The sequence below is a fragment of the Solanum tuberosum genome, unplaced genomic scaffold (genome assembly GCF_000226075.1).
Source record: "Solanum tuberosum cultivar DM 1-3 516 R44 unplaced genomic scaffold, SolTub_3.0 scf00379, whole genome shotgun sequence".
In the NCBI taxonomy this organism is placed as follows: Eukaryota; Viridiplantae; Streptophyta; class Magnoliopsida; order Solanales; family Solanaceae; genus Solanum; species Solanum tuberosum.
In genome coordinates, this window is record NW_006239309.1 from 490,959 (window position 1) to 505,709 (window position 14,751).

The 14,751-nt window shown below is 34.8% G+C and overlaps 2 protein-coding genes across 3 annotated transcripts; one reads left to right on the top strand and one right to left on the bottom strand.

The window, feature by feature from the left end:
• Positions 1-291: 291 nt before the first annotated feature.
• Positions 292-7,950, bottom strand: LOC102589175 (transcription factor-like protein DPB). Of its 2 annotated transcripts, none has more exons than XM_006362205.2 (9): positions 7,343-7,950; positions 6,511-6,584; positions 6,273-6,316; positions 3,454-3,516; positions 3,223-3,369; positions 3,038-3,106; positions 2,810-2,908; positions 907-977; positions 292-792 (listed from the first exon to the last, which is right to left on the bottom strand). In XM_006362205.2, exons 1-9 carry the CDS (start codon positions 7,594-7,596, stop codon positions 549-551), a joined length of 1,065 nt encoding a protein of 354 aa, XP_006362267.1. In that variant the 5' UTR covers positions 7,597-7,950; the 3' UTR covers positions 292-548. The 2 variants fall into 2 exon arrangements, with proteins under 2 accessions (XP_006362267.1, XP_006362266.1); XM_006362204.2 differs by having other exon boundaries at positions 6,511-6,590.
• A 4,347-nt stretch (positions 7,951-12,297) lies between these two features.
• On the top strand, positions 12,298-14,564 carry LOC102589736 (uncharacterized). The gene is made up of 4 exons (XM_015302900.1): positions 12,298-12,499; positions 13,395-13,542; positions 13,975-14,043; positions 14,112-14,564. The coding sequence occupies exons 2-3, from the start codon at positions 13,420-13,422 to the stop codon at positions 14,035-14,037; spliced, it is 186 nt and encodes a 61-aa protein (XP_015158386.1). The 5' UTR covers positions 12,298-12,499; positions 13,395-13,419; the 3' UTR covers positions 14,038-14,043; positions 14,112-14,564.
• The last annotated feature ends 187 nt before the right edge of the window (positions 14,565-14,751 follow it).

The following is a 14,751-nucleotide window of genomic DNA, read 5'->3' on the forward strand; positions in this document are numbered from 1 at the left end:
GTTGTGAGTACACACAACAACAAGAGGTTTCGGATTCGAGCCCTGGGTATGAAGAAAATCCTGTTGGAAGCGCCACCCCAAATGGGCCCTGCAGAGCGTGACTCGGATTTAGTCGAAACTCCAATGTGGGCTCCGGACACCGAATGGGAAACCAAAAAACAAAAAATGTTGTGAGTACAAGAAAATTCTTATTTGAAAAAGTGGTTAGAACTAGCTTTTCAAACTTGAAAAACCTGACCTTCTACCTGAAGTTAAAAAAAAAATCAACTATTAATGTATAACCAAACAATATTTTGAAAGAAAAAAAGGTATCTCCAAACAGTCTAATAGTTTTTCATTTGCCAAAACACATACCAATTTGATGAAACAATTGATACTTAGCAAAAAAATTAAAAGCTCAACTACTAACTGCCCTCAAATTGAGACAAGCGTCAAGAGAAGTATTTAGTCAACAGAGGAGGCTGCTTCCAGTAAATATACTTTACATAATGTACAGAAATACTATGCGTTAATGAGTACAGTAATCGATCAAGAAAGAAGCCAGCAGGCTAATGCTCATGCTTGACACGAGCCTTTAGTATTCCGGGGAGTGGAGGTGAGGTCGGAAGCTTGCCAGATGAGTTTGGGACAGATGGATGAGCGATATGATGCTGAAACATGTTGGCCATACGGGAACTCGGACCTTCACCTCCATCAGCAGATAAATTCTGTGGGACAGCACTGTCATTTGGTCTTCCGCAAAAATTCATTGCTTTGAGGATATAATTATCGTCATGTAGCTCAAACGGAGTGCTGGAATTGGCAAACCACACTTGAATGAATTCATGACTTATATATAGGACTCAGCCGAGTCATCTACACTTCCATTGAACCAAAAAAGAGAATAGACGTTTCAAGGCCACTAACCTGTTGAAGTCGAAATGCACCAGCTGCATATCTTCTGATATTTCCACTTCAACTGTTGCATGAGGACGAGTCTAAAGCACCACAAGAAACATAAGGGGCATTATAACAATGAAATGCTACAACAACAGCATTACAATATCTATTTCTATTAAATTCTGTTACTGAAATTTGCAAATGCACGCAAATTATAAAATGCTGCAGGACATTGATGAAAAAGCAATGATGCACTCCCAAGTCACAACATATGATTCTCCTTATGCGCAACAACGACAATAACACCATATCCAGTGTAATGCCACAAGTGGAGTCTGGGGAGGGTAGTGTGTACACAAACCTTACCCCTACCTTGAGAGGTAGAGAGGTTGTTTCCGATAGACCCTTGGCTCTAGAAAAAACAGAAAGCAGATGGGGCTTAAACCAAAATATGCACAGAGGAAAAGTAAAATATCATGGACAGATGCCTCCTTCTGTATTAGATTCAAAAGTGGAACCCCATAAGCCCTGCTTAGGTTGCGCTACTACTTCTGCAGATTATTACTAGAACCCAAGTGTAAACAAGGCATGCAGATATGGAAGAAAAGAAACTAATAGAATAGACTATGAACATAATGAATCTAACTTAACCACAAAAGTTGTTTCTTTCAGAAATATTGATCACTGTAAACTCAATGTTTAAGAATACATACAGAAGCTCATCTTCCTTCCAAGCTACAATGAAAATCGTCTAGATAGGTTTTAGATGCCCAAAAGCTCTACTCACCTAAGACTAGCACTACTCTTGCATCTTATCTTGAAGTTTTACTGATACTAAAAATTCCAACACTAGCAAAAACAAAAAAACTATTCAGGTACAAATTGAAGAGTTCACATGTTATAACTCACCCATTTTCAGTAACTAACCTAATCTTAAGTAGGTCTTGGGACAATATTTCGTTGAACAAGACCACCGAGTGTAATCTCACAAGTGGGATCTATGGAGATTGTGTGTACACAGCCTTACCCCTATCTTGTGAAGGTAGAGAGGTTGTTTCAAATAGACACTTGGCTCAAGCTCAAGTAAAGCATAAAGAATCAGTATGAAAAGGAAAACAGCAATCAAGAAGCCATGTGGAAAATAATGGAGGAAAAAACCAGTAGCAACAACATATAAACCATAACTAGAAAAAAAGGAAACAACAGATAATTATAAAATCGAAGACTAAGATATTAGGAGAATAATAATATTGATAAGGATAATTAGGTAACGCTCGATTACCTACTAACCTTCTACCCTAATCCTCGACCTCCATATCTTCCTATCTAGGGCCAGGTCCTCGCTAAGTTGCAAGTGTGTCACTTCTTCAGCATAACTCTACCTCTACCTCTCACACCCACCGTAGCCAACCTTTCACACCACACACCTCATTGCAGGGCAATATTTCATTCAAGTTGATAAAAAAGGGTATTGTGAAGTTGATTTTGAAAAAGAGTATTTTACATGTTCTCTTCTGTACGAATATGATCTTGTGAAAAAAATTACAAATAGAGAAAATCTCTCCTCTTTTCTCCTCATTCAGAGATCAGAGGTATTCTATATCTGTCTTCTCATTCTTATAAAGAAGTGATCCTTCTGATTTTTTAATTAGAAAGAAGCCTATGCTCATGTAGGTGAAAAGCAATCAGCTTTTGTTAATATCAAATTTATACAGCCTGAGATAGGTCAAAATTCACTTGAGCTCAAGTACAGCTAAGACAAGTTGAGGAAAGCATGTTGCCCCGAGCTTACTTGCCTTGATTGTAGATTAAACTAATTCCAACAAAAGAAATCATGAGATGACATATTAAAGAATGTAATGATTTGTATCAGATTTTTACTAATTTGCTAAACAATACAAATAACAATAGATGATTGTTGAGCATTTACCTGCACTAAAATAAACGGTAAAGCCACACCACCACTAGGAGCATTGCCTGAGCCATACAACTGATCATTGCGTTTTATGAGGTTTTGAAGCCCTACATACTATTGAAAAAGGAAAACACTTTAGTAAAAAGAATAAGGATTACAGGACCAAGCTATCATGCATTGCGAAAGACTATCAAACTTATTTCTAAGATTGAACTAAAGATAGTGCTTAGAGAGAATTTATACTTGATCTTCAAGTTCTTCTAAATAGGCTGCTTTCTTTTCAATCCTATTTCTCAAGTTAAGACGCTCAGTCTGCGGTTACAATAAACATGAGATTAGATTAAACATAGATCAACTGATGTGTGCCAAAATTGATGGTTCATTGAATGCAACAAAAAAGAGGAAGCAGAAAGACAGAGAAATCAAACCTTTAGCTCCTCAATATCATTTGCATCAGTGCGTGGTAATCCCTTCCACTGTATTTCCTTTTTATCTTTAGAAATGATATCCATAGCCATAAGTACGTTCAGAGCATCGTAGACTCGTCGTCTGATGTTCTTCTCATCATATTGTTTCTGTCATAATAAAGGATCAAACTGATATTATTGTGGAAAACGAACAAATTAAAAAAATTATGAACCACGAGGATGGAGAAAAACCTGATCTGGGCCTGCAACACTATTGGTAGCATCAGAAAACTCAGCTACAAGTTCATCAGCAACCTGAGCAAGACATTAACTTCTGAGATCAGAAATCCCTTGAAAAGCAAAATGTTCAACACAGGAGAATGTAGCAAGCAGAAATCAGCCACAGAAAATGCTAGAGTACAGTTAAAGTGCAAATAAGTCCTTAGAAGCCAACAACAGAAGTACAACTACCCTTGTATTATCAAGTTTCTGGGAACAGGAGGCAGAGAAGCTGTTTTCGACGATGTTGCTCGGACTCTCTAAAAATTGTGATGGGTGCATTTTGGATTCTCCAAAAATAGTGTATTTTGAAGAATCCGACACGAGTGTGGCATCAATTTTGGAGAGTTCGAGCAACATAGGTTTCTGGAAGGCCCTCGACTCAAGTGCAACAAATCAAAGTAGTTGTAAATAAGAAATACGGAAGTGAAAAAAACATGTCGATTAATAAAGAAAGTAGTACAAAGCATTCAGAAAAAGGAACAATAACAGCAAAATAATGCGATAACTGAAACACAAAAGACACCAGATGGTAACAGATATCAAAAGTGAGATACTACAAGTATAAGGCTAATACTATGACCATCACGGTGCTTCCAGACGGCAGACTCTCACCAAAAGTGAGACCAAACTCAACTACCTACTAAACTTCTACTCTCATCCAACGACCTCCATGCCTCCCTATCTAAGATCATGTTCTTCGGTGAGCTGAAGTTGCGTCTTAACTGTCTAATCACCTCTCCTCAATACTTCTTCGGTCTACCTCCACCTCTCCCACACCCACTATACCCAACTCGTACCTCTTCACTGGGGCATCTACGCATCTCCTCTTCACATGCCCAAACCATCTCAGTCTCGCTTCCATCATCTTGTCCACCATGAATGTCACTCCTAAAGGTGGTGCGGGGATAACTCTTTGAAAACTACATTACCTAACATCTACAGAATTCCCCGGGCCAAAAATAGATAACAGTTCAATGAGTCTGAAGTTTACAAGCTAAAAACAAGAACCCTGCTCAAAGAGTTTCTTTAACTGATATAATCTGTAAAATTATGTTGGGCATTCATTACAGTGACTTCTTCTACTTTGAATATGTAATATGAGGCTATATAGAGTGTTGCACTTGCTTAAAGAATCACAGTTGAAGTATTTCAGCTTTTTGTGTATAAGGATGTCCTTAAGGAAAAAAAAATAATCTGAGATTAAGCGACAGAAAATTTATGCACCAATTTCTTGAACAATAACTATGACCATAAATCTGTTAATTCAATGAGCAGAACAGATAATCCACATCTCACTGCTCATGTCATGGACATGATTAATATCAATACATATCCTGAAGACAGAAAACAACCACATTACTAGTTCTGAGGAAGAAAGACCATAAATTATATGCCCTTGTGAGACATTATTTTGATACCCAAAAGCCATTTAGTGAATCGTCTCATAATTAATACTCCCTCCGTTTCAATTTGTTTATCCTATCCTTTTTAGTTTCTTAAAAAAGAATGCCTCTTTCCTTTTTTGGCAACCCTTTAATTCCAACTTTCCACATGGCATGTTTGAAACTACAAGTTAAAGGGCATTTTGGTACATTTGACATATCTTTAATTTAAGACCACAAGATTCTAAAGCCGCCTTTACTTTCTTAAACTACGTATCAAGTCAAAGCAGGACAAACAAAATAAAAAGGTAGGAGTAACTATTAAGTACATCTACCTCTAAAATTCTCTTACCATAGAGAGGGAAAGGCAATTGAAGAATGGTTAAAAGTATTAATTAGGAGATCCTATGACGCTCGGACCCTTCATAGTCCTTGTTGCGCCTGGGACCACATAGAAATAAACTAGGGGGTTCTAAAGAATTTATAAGCTGCCAATAAGGGAAACAGTCATCCACCCAATTATTCACAACTTAGTCGACTTCTCAACAACTAAGACTCCGCTCCTTGCTTCCCTTCCCAAAATGTAGTACAAGTTACTATCAATTCTTTTGTACAGTAAGAAAGAATTACAAGGTTAAAGTCTCCTATCTGTAGGTCTAGCAGAATGAAATGCCTTACCTTAAGAAAAGTGAAGTGCCAAACAGCAAACAAGGGAAAGTGTCACAATGTTTTAAGGGTTAAAAAAACACAGGACCATGGACCCTCCAAATTACCCTAAATATATCCACGGAAGGGGAAAAAAAAACTTGAGATACAGTACCTCCAACTAACATGACACATTTTTCAGTTGAGAAGTCCAATAGAATGGGAGCTTTTGATACCATAAATTCATCCTAAAGGTCAAAAAATGTGTACACCAATGTGTTTGTATAAGATGGGGAAAATGGAATCAACTCTAAGTTTGATTAGCAATGCTGATAGAGCGATATTACACAAGTAAAAAAAAAATACTAGCATGACACAAATTAGAAAGGATGGAAGGGTCAAATAGAAAATGTTATCTCAAAACAGATATAGAAGTTAACATATTCCTTTGTAGTTTGCTTACCAGGTGCTGCCAGAACCAGATACTAAACATAAGTCATCAAAATAAGAAATCATCATCATACATCAGAGTCATCATAATAATAAAATTCGATGTGGGACACCCGCAGATACATTGTACGGACGAGAAAGGGTTTTGAATATATATTAGAAATTGGAAAAGTAAAAAGGCCCCAACTATTAAACTGAATTCACTGAATCATAGCATTGATTTGTGAAATAAAGATACAAATAAAGGAAACATCAGAAATTTTAAAATCACCTAATGTTTATAACATTATGAATTTTCTCAAGCCAACTTACCTCATTATACGTAGTTCTTCCTTTGCTTTCCACTTTCTCACAAACTGTAGAAAGAAAACAATAGCTTAGTAATTAGTAGGAAGCAGTGATACCAGAGCTCAAATAAATAAGAGATACTTGCAAGTTGCAACACAAGAAATAAATGATATGTGAAATAAAAGCAACCCTCACTGCAAAAGTTTAGACGTTTCTCCAATTTAATACCCAAAAGAAGATGAAAACTGATTAAAAGAAAAACCTTTCATGCTGAACTGTCTGAGTCCTCTACCACTCTTATCCCCTCCAGTAGCACGCTGAGCTCTTTTCTTTTTCCTGTTACTGACAAGAAGTTAAGGTAAGTATATGTAAGGAAACATTACTGTAAGAGAAACTATTGACATACACTTTTAACGACTCAATTGTGAGTTCCATGTTAAACCGCATAATGACATTGTAATCTAGCAAATCATCAAATGGGAAGAAAAGTGTAACATCTCAGTCTATGATGTCTAAACCACAACAATGAACACTTATTATTCTTAGACAATATTAAAGGGTCATGTTTTCCCAAACTTAATAAGACCATCACCTTACATGGTCGCAGATCAAATTGCTACGAAGTTGAAAAGACATATAATGTGTCACTATAGAACTGAATTCCTATAAGCTTTTTGCACTTTCTTCTTCTGACATATTTCTCCTAATGTTAAAGCATTATCAATTTACAGTTATCCATTAGTTCACTCTTTAAGCCACGTCTATGCTTCTTAAACTCAAGATAACTAGTTAATCCAAGTCCCATTATCTCACGGTTTAGCAGTTCACCGTAATTCCTCTAGACTAGCATTTCATTTAATTATCGGATAGACTAGTAAAAACAACAGAATCCTAAGCTAATCCATGATTTAAAGTCTGCACGCCACTTATTATCTATACATATTCTTAAAATTTAGCTTCAAATTTTCATCATACACACGTATACATCCTGAATCAACTTCTACACTAAATAGAGTTCCCATCTTCAAAAAGTTACCATTTTTATCTTCATGAAAACCAAACAGATACCATTAAAACAACAACAAAGGACTCACCCAGCTGTCCCTTGAGATCCTGCATCATCAGCATGAATGTCAAGATTGTTTAGCCTAAGAAAAGTGTTGTCACTGGCAGGGGTAGCCATGGCCGCTTCACTTCTGCTCGATGGAGACCCAATACTGCTACTAGTAGAAACCGATTGACCAGAAACAGTAGTTCCCCATGACCTTGTACCCCCACCCCCTCTACCATTAGCCCCTCTTGAAACCTCTGAAGGATTCTTTCCCCCATCCTCCAAATTATTCAACATTGCCAATAAATGGCCAATCTACACTTGACCCAGATGAAAATTGCTTGAATTACTAACAATGAAAGCAGAAATTCAATACATTTAGAAGAAAAAGTTGAATCTTGATTACCCAAATGATAAACCTGACATAGAGAATTCTGGGTTTTCCAAACAGATGAAAAATTAACAATTTTGACAGATACCCAGATGAGAATTAGGCTAAAAAAACAATATTTGAGGCTTTCATGAATGGATTTTTTTTTTTTTTTGAGTTTTAGCAGGATTCTTGATCATACAAAGGCGGCAGGGAGAATAGTTTGTTTCGAGCTTGAGGAAGGAGGGAACTAATTCCAGGTCTTCTCAAGAATTTATTAATTTTTTTCCATTTAAAGTTTTGGCCTTTTTTTTCCTTATATATATACTTCTAAATTAAAAAAAATAATCTCACTTTTCTTGTACTAAAAAATTGAGACTCCTATTATTTCAAAACAATTTTGGTGAATATTTTTCAGCAATTGCTTTATTATGTGTTATTTGAGCCTAGGATTTTTTGAAAATAGTTTTATTATCTTCACGAGATGAGGATAGAATCATTATACTCTATTCTCAAATTTCATTTGTGAAAATACATTGGGTATATGATTGATATTGATGTTGTTATCGTTAAATATTTTTCTATATATTAGAAAAGACATGATTTTTGTGTGATTATTTTCTATAAGAAATGGTTGGTTTATCGATATCAGTTACATTGCGTGTCTTTTAATAATTTACTTGTATCTTCTACGTGTGCATTTCATGTCATTCAGCGGTTTGTGAGAAACAACACGTTATCTTTTTTTTTCTTATTTTGTACTTTCGAAGAAGCGTTTCTTCCGTTTCTACATACTTTCAGAAGTGTTTTTGTGTTGTTATTGAAGTGTTCTAAATAAATTTAAACTATATATTAGAAAAATCATGGGTTTGACGTGATTGTTTTTTGTCATTTGAGAAATGGTTGATTTACTTATGTCGTTTAAATTGCGTGTCTTTTGATAGTTTACTTAATCTTAACGTGTCCATTGCATGCCATCCATCATTTGTGAGAGCAACGCATTGGCTTTTCACTTTATTTGTTTATAAATAAGTGTTTCTTCAGTTTCTACATGATTTCCACAATGCTTTCTGTGTTGTTATTGTGGTGTCTAGTACTTTCTATGTGATTTAAATTGTATATTAGAAAGGCCATGATTTCGATGTGATTTTGTTGTCGTTTAAGAAATGATTGGTTTATCGATGTCATTTACGTTATGTGTTTTTAATAGTTTGTTTATATCTTAACACGTTCATTGCATATTATCCATCGTTTTGTGAAAGATAGTGCATTAACCTTTTTACTTTCTTCATTTATATTTTTGAAGAAACGTTTCTTCAATTTCTACGGGCATTCAGAAAAATACGTTTTTGTGTTATTGAGAAGTGTTAATACTTTCTATGTAATTTGACTATATATTAGAAAAATCATGATTTCGATTTGTTTTTCATTTAAGAAATGATTGACTTATCGATATCATTTATGTTACATGTCTTTTAATAGTTTACTTATATCTCAATGTGTCTATTACATGTCATTGACTATTTATTTTTAGAGACAACACATTATTTTTTTCTTTCTTTATATGTACTTTTGATTAAGTGTTTTTCAGTTTCTACATGCTTTCATATGTGTTTTTATGTATATTATTGGAGTGTTCTAATATTTTCTATGTATTTTAAATTAAACTATGTATTAGAAAAGATATAATTTCAACCTGATTGTTTTCTGTGGAGTATTTAAGAAGTGATTGATTTATCGATTTCATTTACACACTGTGTCTTTTAATAGTTATAATTAGTTACTATGGGATTCTTCGGATGCCCAAGGGTATTTCGGTCAAAGTCACCTTGGTTGTCTAGGGTATTTTAGGTATTTCACAGTCTTTTCCAATTGAAAATTTCAAGTGTGTGCTGCATCTGCAATACTACTTTTCCGACTCTCTGGTTCTTCCCATGCTCAAGCTCTCTGGTCTCCTTCTCATATTCCAGGTGACCGTTTTTTCGTCTATTCTTTTGCTATAATTGTTTTCTCCTATTAATTTCTCTTATTGCATTTGTTTGTTTGTGGGTAAATTTTCACATATATATCTATATATAAATTGATACTCCAACTACTGATTTGGATGATTATTGTTTGGTGACTCTTCTGATGTATTTTGCTTTAGAAAATCGCTGATGAAAATACCATAATGGTGTTTTCTTAGTATTATCTTTTGGTACAAACTAATTATAGAATTAGTCCTATGTTGGAGAAAATCTGAGGCAAAAGTAATTGTTGGTATGTGTCAACTTCTAGTATTTGATGATTCCTCAAGCGTAGGAAGTAATATCATTTTGCTTGAGATAATCGTTGCACCACCCTTTTCGGACCCCACTTGTGGAATTACACTTGATATGTTGTTGTTAATTCAGGTAATCTTTGATCCTTCGATAGGAAATTCACCTTATTAGCTCTATTATATCTTAATCACGAACTTCGTTTCTAAGGGATTGTGGAACTTTGGTTATATGTACGAGGACGTTTTACTACTTTTCCAGTGCCAGTGTTCCTTCATTAGATCCATGTCACTTGCTTGAATCCGACCCCATTTCCCATTATATGATGAGGACCTGGTTTTCCACTATTCAGTATATTGCTTTCAGTTGGCTTGAGTCCATATAAGCACGGTGTCAACTATTTTGGACATAGGATTGTTCTCAATTTCTTGACATAGGATTATCTTGGACGTTTATTGATTCTGTCTCAATGAACTTTACCTTGACATTAGGATTTTTGGATTTAAGATTTTGTCCAACACCAGTATTCCCATGACAAATATGTCAACATTACCTAGAGTTTCTTCCCATATTTCAGGGTCGGTTGTGTCAAAATGAACCTATTTTCGATATGAAACAGTTGAGAATTCTGTAGTAAAACAGAGAATATATGAATTAAGTTGAGTTTCTTAAAATTACCTGAGTGTTTGGAGGGTTGGAAAATTGTTTGAAGCATGAAAGTATTAAGTGTAGATTCCAAAAGTTCATAAGCCTTCTTAACAGTGCCTCTCATTCCTTTGGTAATTGGATCGGTGAGGATTAAATCGGCTCTAAATGCTCTCATTGTCACTCTCCTTTCCATGCTCGTGTACGAAGGTATTGTCAAAACCATTTTGTAGCCTTTCATTGCTGTCATAAACGCCATACTGATCCCCATATTTCCTGATGCTGGCTCAATCAACATCGTCTAATTATAAGCAACAAGCATGTCAGAAATCGAAATAAATGTGTGCTGAATTTATTGCCATTGTTTTGTTTTAATTTTCAGATGCATTAGACTTTAAGACCAAGCTCATCAATTTTCAAACTACACACATACATGTGTAGAGTTTTCTTTCGTTCCAGACTGGTGCAATACGTTTTACTTTTTTGTTTTCTATCATGTTAGGAAGATTATACATTTTTATTCATGCATGAATAAAGGTTTTTTACTGACTGAATATATAAGTTTATTCTGCATGCTTTTTCCATTTACTTATAAGTAGATAATTTGCCTTTACTTTAGCTGTTGAGTTTACTTTATTTGCCAATTTTCCTTCAGATTATTTGTTTAGTAGCTTTTATGTCTTTACTTTAGGATATCCCTCATTTTATCTTACGTCTCTAGCTGATGATTCATTTCTTTATATAATTGAGGTTTACAAGTGTTAAGTTAGGTATTAGTGCAGCTCTTTAATAATGATATTTTGTATAAGATGGTTCAGGTTTGGTTGTTCGGATAAGCTTAATTTTAATTGGAATTTGGCCAAGAGGAGTGGACAGTTAGTCATCTCCTGTCTCTTTGATCCAAGTTTAAAATAAGGAGAATCAAAGAAGGGTCTAAGACCTCAAGATCTTGGGTTAAATCTTTCTAGAAGATTGATAGTCAATATGAACATTTCGAAATGTGGCGGCCTTGGATAGTACATCCGGAATGCTGTCAAATGCAAATCTAGAATACATTTTTCCGAAGATTATGGTTTGGACTTAGGCTATGAAGTGTTACTCAAGGATGTCATTTAAAGAGGAACATGCTTCCCTATGAAGTGACAAAACTTTGCTGCTTGCCTAGAAAAAATATATTTTAGAAGCAATTTTGTACCAAATGAACTGCAAATGTTAAAGCTATAAGATAATCAAGATTTTTCTTATCGAGTTATCAGTTCTATGATAATTTGAGATTTTTTTTTAGCAAACTAATCTATAACCCAATGTAATAAATTATAATTATACCCTTTGACATATAGAGGCCTTCACTTAGGGTTGATTTTATACTTTTACTTCTCACTGTCTCAAACGCTTAGTTATGTTGTAAAGTGTCTGTGTTTGCTTCTTAGCTAGATGCATTCTATCAACTCATATGCATAATTTATTTGGTTTGTTACTTTGTTTTCTAAATGATTTGTAGTGAAGAAGAATGAAATTATAACGGCTAAATTGATAACTGAACCGATACAAATTAAATGACATAAACACACAATAATGTAGGGCACGGGCACACAACATCTAGTATACCTATATGTGTTTAGTGCATATCATCTTAATCGTTTTATGAGAGATAACATATTAACTTTTTCTTTGTTTGTTTGTATTTTTGGAGAAACATTTAATTTATACGAAATTTCATAAATTTTTACACAATTTTCATCATTAAAACATGAATCTGGGCCCATTTAGAAGGAAGCCCAAATTTTAATGAACATTGGCCCAATTTTAGAAATTAAGATTAGGCCCAAGTCTACACCATTTACCACTTCCCTGCGAATTTCTCCGTCTAATTTATCGGAAAACTGATCTCCGCCTATCTCCGGCGACTCTCCGGCAAAATTGAGTTGTGAGTTCCGTTAATCTCTCATTGATTGTTCGAGTTAATTATCTTTTGTTTATCTAGATTTGGATTATTAGTTAGTGGGAGCTGATTTAAGATTAAATTTGAGCTTTTGCAGTGTAACTATTTTTGCTAATAGAAATTAGAATTCAGAGCAGTTGGGTTAGCTATTTTTGCTAATAGAAACGTAATCCTTGATGTGAAATAAAAAGAGGGAAACTTTATTTGTTTTTTTACTTCTAAAAATTGAAAAAAGAACATCATTTTTAGCTTATACACATGATTTGGAGTGGCGGATTACGGTAGAAGTTTAGTAGATAGTTGAGTGTTGTCTTGTTTTCCTGCGGGTTAGGCTTGATGGTAGTTTGATGCCCATACCTATTTTTCCTTTATAAAGTAGTAATTAACAATTTTGCGTAGTTTCTTGTCCTTCGATTTATGTTCCTAAAGATTGTGTTTTGGTTATCGCATTAATTTGTTGTTGGTACTGTTTCATTTTATTGTATGCTATGTAATGCTTCCTCTAGTACTTGTTATATCTCTTTTCTTCTGTATGCTCTTTGATATGTGTTTCTTGAGTTGGGGTCTTTCGAAAACAACCTATCTACCTTTGTGAGGTAGGATAAGGTCTGGATACACTCTACCCTCCCTTACTCCACCATGTGGGACTACACCAGGTACATTCTTGTTGATGATGATTACCCCGCTTATTTTGTGAAAAAAAATGGTTTCATGCTATCACCTATAGGATATAATCAACCTACATTACATAGATTTGTTTGTGCCCATGTACTGAATAGAGGTGTGTGCAATTATTCAGTACTGAATGTGATTTAGATAGTTTTACTTTTTGTACTTGAGTTTCAGTTTTGTATACTGAATGCGGGCTTGTTTCTTACAGAGTTCAAAGTCATCATATATCAACAATGCCTCACAGAGCTCGACCTATGGCAGGTCTCCTGCTGTTTACTGGACTTAACGTTGTTTTGGTCTCAACTATAACTCCTGTCTATGATTTCGTATGCTTCCATCCATATTGGGAAAGAAGAGTAAGACTTGTTACCATCATATCCACAATCAAACTGAAGACAATTCTTCATTTCAGCAATCATAAGCTTCTATTAGTGCTTTTCCGTTTCTTCCATGTTTATGATTCTCTGGCCAAGTTATTTTCCATGACGAGACATTTATTTGAATAAAGGTTTTTGCTATTTATATCACTTTCTTCATAGAACTTGAGTCTTTTTGCCATCTTCACATAAATCATAAAATTATCTTCAACATGTTCAAAGCTGCTGCAGCTTTAGTGCAGCAGTTGATTATGTTACTGATCCAGAGAAAAGTTGCTTTTAGTACAAGAACACCTTTGAGTTTGAGTAGGTGTTTTCTTGAAGATTGGTGATGCTCTAAGTTAGTATTACTTTTATCTTTGTCCTCTTTCACCCATATTACTGATAACTTATTTTCTAAATCTATTTCAGAGAGAGCGTCGGCGTCAGGAACGTGAAGCAGCTTTGAGAAGTTCAACATCTGCTCAAGTTTGATATCAAGGTCGGAGATTCTGTATAGCAGATTTCTTAATTTAACTTGGTCATGACACAAAACTTACTTACATTCCGAGAAAGGTATTTAAAGAAACGAAAGAAGTTGGAGCCCTTCACGCACTTCTGGTCTATATTCTGCCCACAAGTTTTTGTTGTTCCCCTGGTACATATGGAGTCACAATTTCAAGTTGAGCTGGCTTACACTTGAAACAGAGAAAGATGAAGACATACACATCTTACTAGCGTACTTGTTCTCTTCGAAAGAATTTGTGACAGAAGCTCTTTTTTTGGTTTTGTTTTCTGAGGAAACTGTTGTTCCATCTTTATTGGTGAGTGTTTGGCTGTCTGAATCTGGAAGTTTGAGAACTGAAAGATCTTGGGTGGTTTCACGTTTCTTAATCTCGATGCTTTCCATGTATTTTTAGAGGCTACTAGAACGTTTTTGAGACTGATTTGATGCATGGCTGTTGATAAAGTTCATGGTACCTATTAATCTTACAAGACATAGGAAGGCATTCATACTTTGACATAACCTGTTCATTTTAGTTTAATCACAATTTCATTTTGCTCTTTTTTCTGATTAATAAAAGATAAATGTGTTGTACATGGTTGCCAATCTAGCTGCCACTTTATCTCTCTCTCTTCACAGATTTAGTTGGAGATTTCTCTATCTCCTTGGTATTGGTAAGGTTTGCATACACATTATATTCCTCA

Bases quoted from the DNA above. Each gene is read 5' to 3' on its own strand.
- LOC102589175 (XM_006362204.2), bottom strand. From the start codon at position 7,596: ATGTTGAATAATTTGGAGGATGGGGGAAAGAATCCTTCAGAGGTTTCA. The intron at 3,107-3,222 runs GTTTGATTTCTC...TTGTAACCGCAG, and splicing joins ATGATATTGAGGAGCTAAAG to ACTGAGCGTCTTAACTTGAG. The intron at 2,909-3,037 runs GTATAAATTCTC...CTTTTTCAATAG, and splicing joins TAGAAGAACTTGAAGATCAA to TATGTAGGGCTTCAAAACCT.
- LOC102589736 (XM_015302900.1), top strand. From the start codon at position 13,420: ATGCCTCACAGAGCTCGACCTATGGCAGGTCTCCTGCTGTTTACTGGA. The intron at 13,543-13,974 runs GTAAGACTTGTT...AATCTATTTCAG, and splicing joins ATCCATATTGGGAAAGAAGA to AGAGAGCGTCGGCGTCAGGA.